Source organism: Sorex fumeus, unplaced genomic scaffold (assembly GCF_029834395.1).
Source record: "Sorex fumeus unplaced genomic scaffold, SorFum_2.1 ptg000018l, whole genome shotgun sequence".
Taxonomy (NCBI): domain Eukaryota; kingdom Metazoa; phylum Chordata; class Mammalia; order Eulipotyphla; family Soricidae; genus Sorex; species Sorex fumeus.
In genome coordinates, this window is record NW_026606075.1 from 6,662,710 (window position 1) to 6,677,505 (window position 14,796).

The 14,796-nt window shown below is 43.2% G+C and overlaps 1 protein-coding gene across 1 annotated transcript in view; it reads left to right on the plus strand.

Annotated features, from left to right (window-relative positions):
- The first annotated feature begins 7,225 nt into the window (after window positions 1-7,225).
- MCTP1 (multiple C2 and transmembrane domain containing 1) overlaps window positions 7,226-14,796 on the plus strand; it is a 653,067-nt gene continuing 645,496 nt past the window's right edge. The window contains exon 1 of the mRNA XM_056112545.1: window positions 7,226-7,969. Coding sequence (XP_055968520.1) covers window positions 7,259-7,969 — 711 coding nt within the window. The 5' untranslated portion in view covers window positions 7,226-7,258. The remainder of the gene's footprint in view (window positions 7,970-14,796) is intronic.

Below are 14,796 nucleotides of genomic sequence, written 5' to 3' on the forward strand. Positions count from 1 at the left end.
GCCAGGTGTGACCCAAAAAGTAAACCAAAAAAAAAATTAAAATTAAAATTAAATTGCACTATATATATTTTTCCTCCTTCCACTGATCTCTGTAAAAGTGAGTTTACTCTAAAGGAAAACCAGATTAACTGCAGAAAACATAAACAAGATACTTATTTCTGCATATCATTAAAAATTGACATATACTTATCACAACACAATGCTATTTACAATGTAAAACTGGTCCTATAGGTCTCAAACCTCTTGTCATACATTCATTCTCATGACTATTCAGAGGTTGAGTTACATGGTAAATATTGGAGTAATCTTTATGATTTAAATTAAAAATTTTTTAAATAAAGTTGCTCACAATAATTTATTATGAATTATTACACCAATCCCACCACTATTATTTCGAATTTTTCCACCACCACCCAAGCTTGCCCCAAAGGCAGATGTTAAATAATTTATTTTGCATTGCTTGTTATGAATTTGCTCGAGCAAAAAAAAAGTTATGAATAATCCACAAAAATGACCAAAATGTTTTTCGCAGAGGAAAGTGTGTGAAAATCATTGTATGTCACCTTGGAGTCATTAAACCCCTGTATAAGAGATCACTAACATGTTGTTACAGATTGAGTCTTGTGTGCTAATATATATATGTATATACATACTTTATTTTACTAATATGTATTATGCATATAATTTTTTAATCAAGATTGATCAGTTGCCTTCTACTTTACTCCCCTATTAAATGTGGTGTGCTACTCTTGATATATCAGTGGTATAAAGTATGAGATGTTTTGCAGCCACAGAAGTGGCTGTGCACTTCAGGAATTCTGAAATTTTAAATAGAGTGATAGAGCTGGAGTTAAATTTTACACTGGATAGTGATTTGGGGGTCCCAGGGATCTCTGTAATGTGTTGCTCTCTTCCAAGATTTATTTATGAGTCTCTGGATCATGGCCATTAATGTGCTTATGTGGTGCCCAGAGATGGTTCATGGGGGTGACTGCCAAGCAGGCAGAAGCCCAGAGAGTTGGGGGAAGGGGCCTACTCCTAACTCAGCTCTGTGGCTCCGTGGGAACCTGAAGGTTTCAGTCACAACACCCACATACCTGGATTTTTCAGCGGATTTATTCTCATTCGTGGGAGGCTCATCTTGAGCCTGTGAAGATTGGCCTTAGCATGGTGGCGATTGGGTTTTGGAGTTTGCCGACTGCTTGGGTTCTGTGGGGGCAGGTGAAAGAACTTAACGTGTCTCCCTTTGAGGTTCCCCGGATGAAGTCAGCCTGGCGCAGGGTGAGGCGGCATCTCTGCAGCATGTTGCTCTCTTCTGAGGTTTATTTGTCTTAAATTTGTTTCTTAACCCAATGTTGAGGAGGAAAGTGTAGGGTTGCCTGGTGCTACTGTGCTGCTTGAAATAATACTATGTACTCCGGCATAGCATGAGGGAGATAATTCTTGGCCTTGGAGTGGTAATATTGGTATTACATAAACCTGGGGAACTGTAGAATTGAATGAAAAATAGATCCATAAACACTGGGGTGTAGGAATGACTTAAACTTACGATGTCCTAGAAGTTGCTGCATCTAACACTTTTATTCATTGGTCTCCCTAGTACTTTATGTGATATCTGGGCCAAGTCTTTCATACCTTATTTCCTTCTTAACCCAAATGGTAGAATTTCTTTGTTTTCTTTTCCTTTTTTAATTGAGGTATCATCGTTTACAACAGTATTGACATTATTTTATAGCAGCAGAGATACTGCACCAGTCCCTTTACCAGTGTTTCAAGATCCAATATGGAAGAATTAGAAATTAATGCTCTTTGGCGGTAGAAGTGAAGATAAAGAACCGAGAGAAAGGTTTATAGGCTACAAGTCAAGACTTGAGACCTATTTTAACCAATATGGTTTCCTTGAATGTAATTCGCTTCATAAAAGACATTTTTCTTCACTTTATTTTCCCACGGATGTTTATACACATTTATGCACTCCATTATTCCTTCTATGTTCTTATTTCTCTTGTGGGATTCAGTGAAAAGTTCCTCTCAGAATAAAGAGCCACAGGATTTATTTCCAACTCATTCTAACATGAATGGTTTTAGGCAATTAAAGATTAGGATCGTACTCCTTTAGAGTAAAAATTAGTGTTTATCAGTTTCAATTGTAGTTAGCTTCTGGTTGGAATTTGAAAAAAAATGAAAACCTAAATAAAATATGTGAGAGTTTCCTGACTATTCAGGTGAATCTACAAAACAAAATCAATAGATAAAAATTAGGGTTTTCCAGAAAGACAGAATTATAAGTACTTGTTTGAAATCAATAATGTATATTTCTCAAGTAACCATTTTCTCTCACTCAGTGAAAAATAATGTGTGAATAAGAGGATTGGACACGCAATAAAACAAAAATTACTGAAAACTAGGAAATGTTCAGGTTCTGTTACGTTTTAAGAACTGATTCAGTTCCTCTGGCTTTATTACTGTGCTGTCAATGGGCCTATTTGGGGGAGATATATTTCTTCTCTTCAGTGTGGATGTGCCAATTATTGCATAAGCATGGTCCTAAATACATCTTCCCTGAGAATCCTGTCTTCTAGCCAGTCAACAATATGCTATTATAGTACAGAGAAGATGAAACTTCACAGATAACATTGAGTTCTCTAGTTCATTGGCTTTCTTATAAGGGATTAATATTATGATATTATGAGATTATCCTGGGAATCACATAGTTTTCCTGTCTCTTACTTCTTCCACTTCTTTGGGCTCAGATGTAGATACTTGCAAAGAAGTATTGAAGCCGAAGGGATATGAGCAGGATGCTAACAGCTCCTGCAACATGTTGCCTGTCCGGAGGAGTTGATCACGTGCTCATCAATGGTGCTTGCTTTTGTATGTACCACTTAAGGGAGGAAAACAGACCAGCAATGAGGATTATATCTCACATTGGAGAATTGTTTCAAGAACTAACATCATTTTAAGCTGAATGGGATCTTAGAGGGAAACAAGTTCTATTCCCTCATTTTACAAATGAAAAAATCCTTCAGCCGCCTTTTGTCATAGAACAGTGGGGTACAATGTAGATACCTATTTTCTGCTCTCAGGCAACAAAGAATTGAGGAATGGGCATAAGAAATTTTTTATTCCACTAGATCTCCAATTAATCCTTGCTCTCCTTTTCTTCCATATGGACCATTAATTAAAATAATTTTTAATTTAAATAGAGGTGCAAACCTCATTTCTCTCTGACTCAAGGCTCACGGACACTTCTATGCTGCCTGAACATAAAGATTTCAAAGAATCTTAGTCTGGGTCTCTAAAATTTTCTATGTTTTGGTTAAGAAAAAATAGGAAGTGGTTTGTTTCAAAGAAAACAGGAATAAACAGCTCCTCTGAAGTTTATGGAAACATTAAATTGCATTTCTGAACTGTTGAAGAAACTTTTAAGACAAAAAAACCCCAATTTATCTCAGCATAGACATTTACTCTTCAGAGTTCACTATAGAATCAACAGCTATTTCTATAGCTGGAGTTGCACTGACCAGGTTTGGAAAGGTTCAGAATGTTTCTCTCCACAGGGACAAGATTTTCCTAGGGGCATTGAAACAAGTCAGTCTGGTAGGTTTTCTTGGTTTTGGTCTTCAAACGAGTTAGTCACGTAAGTTTTCTTATCTTTGGCCTCAAAGGGATGAGAATATTTCTCTGGTGCACAGTTTTTACTCATCAAAATTCCTTCTCCCCTTGACGTTTAGCTGTCATGAGGTAGCCTGATGGCCCACAGCTATTATCATCCCCATTTCAAAGACTGAGAGAAAATGAGGCTTATAGGCAGCTGGCCCATAGTTGGCATCTGGGACAGCATCCAGGGCTCCTCTGACAAGAAGGCTCCTTAAGTGCCGTTTAGTGGGCCTTTAACTCAATTAGCTTAAGAAATGCTTGTCTTTGTGCTTGTATTTATGTTTTTGATCTCATCCAATGGATGGTCCTGTCTAAGTCCATCATGTTGCTCACCCAAGGCAAGGGCATGGATCAAAACAGCTTTTGAGGCCCCTTTTAATTATTTATTTAATTTATTTATGTGCAGCATTGCCCAATAAAGAAGTCACATGACTTTCGAGTCCTGGGATCTGTTCATTGCTCAGTGAATGACTTTGCAATGCCACTGAAGGTACCTCAGCTTTGGTTTCTCCATCTATTAAACGGGGTTGCAATAAGCATTACAGATGGTGATGATGGAAGTAAAGTAACAGAATGTTTGAGTATCCCATGTCCAAATTATGGCTCATTCCGTCAGTTTTTTTTCTTAAACATGCTGTATCTAGAATAAAACCACCCTTTCCTCTTCTCTGTCACTTTACAGTCCTTACTTGTGGATCCTTCTTGCATTATAGTGATAGGTCTACCCCCACCCATTCCCTTCTTGCACTTTAATGTCAACAGAAGCTGGAGAGTCTTTTATAATGCAAGTTGAATTATAAAGAAATTGTGCAAAGTTCCCCCAGTGGCTCCATATCCCACCCACATCCAAAGTTCTTGAGCTATTCCTACAATTTTCTCCTTTCACTCCTCTCATGCTCTCTGTTTCAGCTACTTTGTCTTCTGTGCCATTTTTCCCAACTAATCATATTTCTGCCACTAAAACATTCATTAATCCTCTTTGTGCTTCATGACCCCCCCGTTCTTGGAAAAAGCCTCCCTCAGATTCAGTATTTGGTTCCCACCGCTCTCCCCCACTTCCTTTGAATGCTAGCTCAAGTTTTACCCTACCACTGCTTCAAATTTCTGTGTATTTCTGTGGAATGCATACATTAATTTCTTATTCAAGTAAAAGAGGCTCTATCACTATTCAAGTTGGTGAGTAAATTATAATAAAGAGAAGTAACTTTTACTGAAGTCTTGCTGCTCTGGGTTTTGCTTTCCCTTCAAAACTGGAATTTTTACTTGGTATGCTCTGTTACTTTGCAGGGGACCTTAGCTCGTATGATGCCATCAGCAAGAAATCTGCCTTGATTGCTTACGCCAGAGATATTCTTTAGTCCTCTGCATTCCCTGGGGGATTTATTCGTATGGTTCACTTTCCCTTCATGTTATAATTTTTTAAGTATTTTTGCTTAGATGTAATAAGCATTTTATGGGATGAGATTATCTGGCGTAGCTTTAAGCCCCCTCTGGCTCTCCATTTTCACTTCCAAGAACCTCAGGGCTTCATTTTGGTCACCACCCATCCAACCCTTCAGGACCTGAGCATTTCTTCTTTTTTTTTTTTTCTTTTTGGGTCACACCCAGTGATGCACAGGGATTATTCCTGGCTTTGCACTCAGGAATTACTCCTGGCGGTACTCAGGATACCATATGGGATGCTGGGAATCCAACCCCTGTCAGCTGCATGTGATATCGATCCAGCACGGACCTGACCATTTCTATCCTGTCTGTCTTACCCACCTTGTTCTTCTCTATTCGGAGTGCTCTTCCCCTTCCTGGGCATGCAATTGCTCCTTGCCTTTGCATCTGCCCTTGCCTGCCATGCTTTAATAAGATCTTTTCACGTCTGGGTCTTGGTCATCATTAAGTCTCAACTCAAATTTTAGCTTCTCAGAGACACTCTCTGTATACATAATTTTTTTTTTTAAAAAGTAAAATCCTCTTTATGGAGCTGCCAGCTTTAGTGACTAAAAATACCAAACACCCAGTGAAATGAGAATTTCAGCTAAACAACAAATAGTATTTTAGTCTGTCTCATGCACTCTTCTAATGTACATATACTAAAAAATAAAAGTTGTCCCTTATTTGAAATTCAAACTTAATTCGGTGTCCTGCAGCGATTTCTACTTCCCTCAGCCCCCGACCCACCGTTTGACTGTTTCTCTGGGACTTCCACTACTTGAAGTTCTCTTTCTTGCTTGACTGCCCCCCTCTGGAATCCGGGCTCCATCAGGGTTCGGAGTCTGTCTGTCTGTCTGTCTGTCTGTCTGTCTGTCTGCCTGTCTGTCTGTCTGTCTGTCTGCCTGTCTGTCTGCCTGCCTGCCTGTCTGTCTGTCTGTCTGTCTGTCTGTCTCTCCCTCTCTCGCTCCCGCCCTCCCTTCTTTCCTCCCTCCCTCCCTCCCTCCTCCAACCCAGCCTTCATCCCCAGAGTTTAGGACATAGTAAGTGCCCAATAGTTATCAGAGTTTTTGCAACTAAGGCTATTAACAAGTAGAAGGTGTCAAAGAGGTTGCTGGTTGACACCTTGAGGGCACAACGCTAAGAAGACTGGTTTTATATACCTCGGCTAAGTCTTGCCAGGCGTTCCATTGTTCAGGGGTGCGGGGGAGAAGAGGGGTGAAGAGGGAAGCACGGTATCCCCTGTCTTTCAATGAGCTCAAAGTAGACTTTGGGCGAAACCAAACCAAAACCAGCGCACAACCCTTTCCCCGCACGCTTTGAAACGAAGCCAACGAAGTGACCCAAAGGCAAGGCGTCCTTGCCTCGGCAGGGGGGTCCGAAGCGGGGCGCAGTCCGCCCCCGCCCCACCCCGCCTCTTCTTCCCGGGTCCGTTCCCTGCAATGTCAAGGGAACGGTCAGGTTGGGGAACGTGCTGGATGGACCCTCGCCGTCCCAGAAACTCTCAGTGCTCGCAAATAAAAGACGAGGGAGGCGGGATCGGGGACCGAGTCGAGCCCGACGCAACCAAACTCCCGTTTGGGGCCGGGCGCGCCCCGGGGTGGGGGCAGTCGTCGCGTTCAGCTCCAGAACCCGGCGGCTCCCGGGGCGTGGGTGCGCCCCGCTCCGCCCGGGGCGCCGAGTCTGCACTCTCGCTCACGTCCAGGGACCCCGCGGCGGCCGGCCCGGAGCCCCCCGGAGCGCGGGCCCTGAAGGCCGACCCCGGGGAGGACGCGGGCTCGGGGCCCCGCTCAGCCGCCCCCGGCGCCGGGCGTCCCGGGCGGGCGGCGGGTCCCGCGCGCGCCCGCCGCTGACAGGTGCTGCCCCGCCGGATGCGCGCGCGCCGGGGCGCGTCGCGGGGGAGCGGCCGGGGCCGGGGCGCGGCCTGGGAGCCTCCCCGGGGCTGGAGCCGCGGGGCTCGGAGCTCGGAACTTCCCCGGCGGCCCCGGGCTCGGCTGACGCCGCCGGCCCGGCCCGGCGGGTGCGGGAGGGAGCGGAGGCGGCGGCGCCCGGCCCCCGCGCTGGCCTGAAGCCGCCGCCGGGCGCTCGGGGCTGGTGCTGCTGCGCCCGGCGCCGCCGGCCCGACGCTGCCCCGGAGGGAGCCGGAGCAGCGGAGCGGAGGGGCCGGGGCTGGAGGATGGAGCCGGCCGCGCCCGAGCCGCCGGCCGCGCCGTCCCCGTCCCTCCAGGCCCGGCTCTGGAAGCACCTGCAGCTCGGGGTGGGCAAGGGCAGGGGCGGCGGCGGCGCGCGCGCGGGGACCCCCGAGCCGCGCGCCGCGGCCACCCCGTCGCCCTCCCCGCCGCCGCCGGGCGGCAAGTGGAGCGGCTTCCGCAAGCGGAGACAAGTGCTCGACCGAGTCTTCTCCTCCTCGCAGCCCAACCTGTGCTGCTCGGCGCCCGAGCCCCCGGAGGCGGGCGGCGCGGGTCGGGCCGAGCAGGGGTCGGCGCTGCGCCGGCGCCTCCGCGAGCATCTGCTCCCCGCGGGAAAGGGGCCCGCGGCGGCCGGCGGGGCGACGCCTCCTGGCGGCCGCTCGCCCGACTCGGCCCCCTCCTCGTCGTCCGCCTCGTCCTCCCTGTCCTCCTCCCCGCAGCCGCCCCCGCGGGGGGACCGCGCCCGGGATGAGGGCGCCCGGCCGCGCGGGCTCGGGGGCCACTTGTGCCATCAGAAGAGCTCGTCCCTGCCGGGCACCGCCTGCCTGGAGCAGCTGTTGCAGCCGCCGCCGCCGCCCCCCGCACCTGCACCCGCACCCGCACCTGCACCTGCACCTGCACCTGCACCTGCACCCGCAGAGCCGAGTCCCGCCGAGCCCCCCACCCCGGAGCAGAGCGAGGAGCGAGGCAGCAGTCAGGTGAGTGCAGGCGATCGCTAGCTCCTGGAGGTCCAGGGGGTGGCAGGGAGTGGGTGCAGGGAGTGGGCGGCGGGCATGCTGCTCCGTCCCGACCGAGTTCTGACTCGCACCCGGTCTTGGGCTGTTGGACAGCTCGTTCCCGCCGGCCGCCAGGAGCTGTCTGGGTCACTTCGGCGCTGGCCGAAGTGGGAGTATTAAGATGATGAGTAGATGAATCAAAGACCGCAAGTGGAAACTTCTGGGGCCGGCCTCCGAGCTGGAGCTGCCCAGCTCAGTCTCAGTTTGCCCGAGGGGACAAAGAAACCCAACAACGAAACACAGTGACAACTGTGCGTGTCGACGCAGGGAAGGCGGCCTTGGAAACAAAACTTCTGATTCACCCCAGGCCCTGAAACCCTTGGTGCAGGCGGCGCCCCCTTCCCTGTGCTCTTTCCCTCCGCGGTCCGCCAGCGGCTGGCCCAACACGTGGACAGTCTCATCCACCTTAAGCCGAACAGGTAGTGCCTGGGAAATGTTCTGGTTTTAGCTGCCATCTGATGCTGTTGCATCTCAAAAGGTGACTTGATGTCGTTCTATTGACTTCGAGACAAAGAATCAAGGTTTTCATGTGCCTTTATTGAAAACAGTGCTTTTGGATTTTTTTTTTACATTAAAAATCCGTGAGGTGTGCTGGGAGAGGCGATGGGACGCCTCCATTTACTAGAGATGTTCTTCTGTGAATGCTGATCACATTGTGTGACTCTCAGAAACTTTGTGGAAAGTTTCATTCTGTCATCTACCTAAAAAAGAAACCCAGCCCTTTCGTCCTATAAATCTAGTGTATTTAAACAAATGATTTTGACTCAATTAGATGAATGACATGGAGTTCCAAAAAAAGTTAGGGCATAGTTAAAAGACTAAAATGTGGGAATAAATGGCATTTCAGTGGAAGATTTGAGAGTTTATTAGCTAATTCATTAGAGCAGTTTTTCAGAAAATAAAACAGGACACCAGAGTGTTTTACTTTTTCTTATGAACAAGCACAATTGCTTGTATTAGGAAGCACCTGGCATTGTTAGCAAAAGGTTTTGCTGTTTTTGGAGCAGTAGTTTGAGATAAAATTTTGAAAGTCTAAGTAGATAAGACTCCTGGTTTTGGTTTGAAAGTAAGGTTGAAAAGTGATTTCAAGAGGATTTTTAATCAATATAGACATATACTTAAAAGTATTTTTGAGTGTATGCATAATTTTAACATACAGATATTTTAGGGTTGAGTAACTTTCATTTGTTTTTACTTTATTATCAAGAAAAAAGCATCAGATATTGATGTTTTGGAAGGTTGATGTATTATTGTGAATGTTAGGTTATAGAACTACTTTGCAGTTCACTGACTGAATCAAGATCTTTAGGTAAAGTAGAAATTTTGAGTTAATCTTTGGGCTCACTTTTATCAAAAAGTTTTTAGACACTCATTTATTTTTTTAAAATAGTGCTAGGTAACTATAAATTTTGCATATGTAACATTTTTTTTCAGAAAATTCTAACATTTTGTCTCTCTTTATCCTGGTAAGGACATTTACATTATAGCTTTAGATCATTTTCCTCATCATAGTAGTCATAGGTTACAGAAGTTCTTGTTATTTATGGATCAGAAATCGATGCTCAAAGAAGTAACTTTACCTGTCCCTGGTCACTAGGCTCATAAATGTGACACAGAGGTTGTACATTCAATTTATTCTCCAGAAGTTTTTTTCATTGCTTTAGTTCGTTTGACAGCTTTTAGAAATTGGGTGTCTGAGATGGCTTCAGTTTTACTGATCAATGCTTGCAAGTTTACAAATATTCTGGAGGTTTGGGGTTTTCCTCCATAGCTAGAATCAGTTCTATTATGGATTAGTGATTTATGTTTTGTTCTTTGTGGTGCATTGTTGTATAGTATATCACACTTACAAATGACATTATTAATCACACCATTTATATTTCTTAATAAGCCTTTCATTTTAAATAAGTAGTATTTCAGTGAAAGTGCAGGATGCTAATAATGCTAAAATATCTTTTATAGAACATGTGGAAGGTGGGATGTAGGCTCAGCAAGCCCTTGACGGGCTTGTCCAAAGACAGACACAGTCCCAATGAAGAAGTGCTACTGCTGGTTCCTTGCAGCTGCTGCTCAGAGAAATGTGCTCCCTGAGATGTGGACAGTTTTCTGTCCTGAGTCACAAATATGTCTCTCAGCAGCATCCTCTGCTCAGTGCAGCAGAGAGTACCCTAGTCCTTGAAATTTCTATGCCAAACTCAAGAGCCTTTGTAATTGTGGGAGGCAGAACTGGAGTGGAGACCTGAAACTAGAAGAGAATTCACCAAGCTTCCAGGAATAGATTTAGCTATAAAGTACTTGCCAAGATTAATGCAAATATCAGAGATTTTCCTTAGTCTCTCTTCTTCAAAGAGGATGGGGATTCGGCTTGGGGGGAGAGCTTCTTAGCACACACAGGCCTTAGTTTTATTCACAGCTCGTAAGCACAGATGGGTAGACACCAAAGATTCGACAACAAAAGCATTATAGCAATGTTCAGATTGCCTCGATAAGAAGAACTTTCAAGGAAGAAAGGAAATTCATTGCAAAAACATGGTTCAAATTGCTCTTTCCCCCCCCTCTTGTTCTTTGCTTAGTTTTGGCATCAGGCTTCTTCTCCAACACACTCTCCACCTCTCTACCCCCCAGCCCAGCATGAGAGGCCCCAAGAACATATGTGCACAAACTCTGAACTGACTGGAGACATTAAGCTGAGGCAGAAAAATAAAATCGACTTTCGCTTGGGGGAAGAGAAACTTGGAATTTACTGTTGTGGAGTGATTAAGACTGAAAAATAGGTCATACTTTTCATGCCCTCCCCACCCCTTACCCCCATCCGCTTTAATTTTGGCATTTATTTAGCCAAATGTACCTTTGAAAACAACTTTAACAGACTTGCTAGTGCCTCAGTATTGAGGCATGTGCATTATTTAAAATGTTTGGCTTGAATAAACTGAAGAAACATGCTTTCTTCCCAGTGATTTTAATTCACGTGCAGGGGCCATATTGTCATACCAGATGCATTTCATTTTCTGCAGCAGAGTTGGGAAAGATGCTCTCTCAATTTGTGTGCATATCAGAAATATGCCAATTTTACGTATTCTGTTGATGAGTTACTAAAATTATATTTTGCTAGAATCAGAAAGTCTGTAGTCTAAGATGAGAAGTGAGGAATAAAAATGAAGCATAGTTTTTTATGTTTAAGCTAAAGCCTGTAGTATTTATGAATGCTAAGTTTTGCTTTGCTTTTAAATTGTTTAAAGTGCTTTCATAAAAGAGTAAGCTGCTTTTTGAAAAAAAAAGTGAGTGAATCAGAGTATGATAAAAGGGTTCTAAAACATAGTAAGAGAAATGTCCATTCCTTTGGGATAAAATTTTCTAAAATACACCATTTGTAAGTCCTTACTGAAAGAAAAATATATATATTTAGTAAGATTAAGTCTGTTTGTGAAATATATCTTATTGTATTAAGCATCTGACCCGTGAAGAGAAGTCTGTAGTTTCAGAAAGTCTTTCAATGTGCTATTTTTCATTTTTCCTGTTTTGAAGGTGTTTTTATTACTTTAAAAACAAAACTTGGTCTTAAAGGAAGAATACAATAAAAAATGTCTTGCCAATCTGACAAGAACCACAGAAAAATTAAGGATCACAGAGTTAGGCTTGTAAAAGGAATATGCATTGGTTTCTCACTGCTTTTCAAAGCAAGAAAGTGAGCATGAGCTCTTTGGACTGAATGATGCAGGGTACAATTTGAAGTTTGATAATGTGACATTATGTAGCATTCTTTAAAAATGCTAGAATCAACTTTTTTTTTCAGAGAAAGAAAGTATACAGCATGATAGTTGTATCTTAGAGTGCAACTATTTCTCTATAAACTTTGATTGCTGTTTTGGGTCTCTGGTAGAGTTGAGTGGGCTATGGAGCTTGTGTAAATGGAAGCATAATCATGGAGATAATGTCTAATGTTGGTGTGTGATAACATGATAAATACTAGCAATTGCTGAGTAGTTGTTGTTGAACTATATACTTCGGTGTTTTGCTTCACTTTACAGAGAAGTTGAGGGCTCTGTCACTTTCATTTATATGAAAGTTTAAGTTAATTTGCTTGCAGGATAGGCAAAAGTTGTCCCCAATTAGCCACGTTCTTCTCGGGGACATCACAAAATCATGCAATAATGTAGACATCCTCAATTATTTTAGGCAGTTCTGTGCATGTTTCAGATAATGAGAATTGCTGTGAGGGATAAAATAGGACTAATTCCTTCATAAAGAAAATTGAGCCAATGTCCCCTTTTTTTCCTCCGGCCCCATTGATTAGAAATAAAAGATTATTTCACATAACTAAGAACGATCAATGCATCTTTGATACCCTGAGGAATTATGTAGTGTGGTCTTTATTTGTGATAGCCGTCAACACACTGGCCCATTCTAGATTGGCAAAGAGTAAATAATATGTTGTCAGCATTAACAAAGCTGCAGTGATAGAAGTTTGGGTGATGTGTTTTTTTGTTAATTCATAGATAGCTACTTAAAGTATCATAGCAGACATTTATTTTAGAAATAAAAGTTCATTATTTGAGATCTGAAACTTTTTTGGACTTTCTTTTTGATGGAAAACTCTTAAAAAGTATGTATTTCCTTCTACAATAAGCTAAGCATTCTAACTACAACTGTGATAACGGATTTTGAATTAATTCCTTAAATTGTGGAATCTTGGTATGGTAAAATGTATATGAAAAATATAGTATCATAGAAATTGTTTCATATAAGCCTATTTGTTTTCATTAAATTACAGTATGGAATGTTTATAAATTGGCAAATATTGTCCACAAAGGTAAGTGTCTAAAAAGGTAATTATTTGCTCAGAGGTGAACACTCTCTCTCAATTCTTTTTTTTCACTTGGGTAATTCTATTATCTTTGTGTCTTTTGATTTATTAAGACCATTGAAAATTCTATCCACTTTTTTCCTGTTCAATGAACTTGTTGGACTGTTTGGATCTTTTTCACTGTTAAACTTTTCTTCTTTTTTTATGAATCAAGTGTGAATAATGATTGCTACTTCTCAAAATTTAAGGTTTTATGCAAATAAGTTTCCCTTCCCATATATACTAGTCTCCTATCATTATAAAAGTCTTTCTAGGCTCCAAGATCCCAGTGATTCTAAATTAGTATTGAGCATGACTGAACACATGCAACGTGGAAAACTATTTCCAATCTAATGAGATTTAGAAATCTGAAAAATCATAGACAAATAGGTCGCTGGTCATTTTAGGATCAATGCAGTATGCTAAGCACACAGGTTGGCTATTGGTAGAGCCCATCATTATTTGAAACCTATTTCAATATTTGCAGTTATTTAACTGGAGCCTAAGTTCTCTTCACCAGCACCGCTAGAGGAGACTTTGGCAAGCCTTTTACAATTGACCTATTTCACTGGCATTGTAAAAAATGGTTCAGGAAAAGTCATAAATGGTTGCTGAATGAATGAAAGGATGAATGGATAGGCTAGAACTGTTCATAAATTTTCTGAAAAATCTTCAGAATCACTTAACAGTGATATGATCATCTTGCTTTCTGGTTTCCAAGCTGTTTTAAGCTCAGCAAATGTATTTGACAGTCCCCAAATTTCTTTAGCTGAATGAAGGCCAGAGTATTTCAGTCTGTACTTCTCTCTGATTCTCATCCAGGGCCTTAGGAAAGGTGGTTGTCAGCGAAAGGCTCTCTACTGCATTTGTGTGCAGCCTGGAGGACTGATTGTCCTTGAGGAATGATGCCTTCTTCTCTGCTCTCTGGCTCAAGGATACATTTCCTGGTGCTAGTCTCTGACTTAAATACTTATTTTTGCACCCAAACTTCTTTGTCTTCACTGTGACATTGCAAGCCTATATCTGATTCTCAGGACCTGCGGACATATCCTCAGAATTTGGATTTCAAACTCTGCTTGGATCTAGTTAAGATGCTTTGTTGGGGCACTGGAGAGATAGTGTAGCTGGCTGGGTCCTTGCTTTGTATGTGACTGATCTGATTTGATGTCCGAAGTCCTTCAGGATTAGGCTCTGAAAACCACTGGGAGTGCTCCCCCAAAATCAAAGAAACAAAAAGATAGCTTTTAGTTTCTTTCTTGGTAGCTTCAACTGCCTCTTGCCTCAAACCCTCATCTTCAAATGAGATGAGAATCAGTCTTAATTTTGTTTTTTTCCCTTTTCTGTTGACCCCAGGCCCTGGGGCAGTCAGGGTCACCTTGGTTCATATACAACACAGGACATTAAACTCAGCCTCACACTTTGGGCACTTTCTAGACCACCCAGCCATCTTCCAAGCCTTTTCTCAGTGGGGAACCCAAAAAATGGGACTCTTCGGTTCTCCTTTGTGGCAGAGACACCAGAGTTTAAACTTGCAGCTGCGTGCTTAGCAGGCAAGTACCTTACTTGAACCACTGACCTAACTTTTGGAGCATGCAATCTTTTAATTTTGGTTTTTGAGCCACCTGGACTCATTTCTGGCTCTGCCCAGGATCACTCCGGGTAATTCACTGGGTGATCATCTACTGTGGGGTGATGAGGCAGATGGAGCATGAAGAGCGAACAGCTTACCTGATGTACTAGCTCCCCAGCCCAGGACTATGCATCTTGATGAAGAAGCCTCACTAATCCAGTCCATTTTGCTGATTCTTGAATGCTAATTGTGTGAACTTGGGGTCATTATATATGTGCTCACATTACCAGCTGCTTTTCATTGGAACCCCTTGTTTAATATCAAGCCTATTTATCA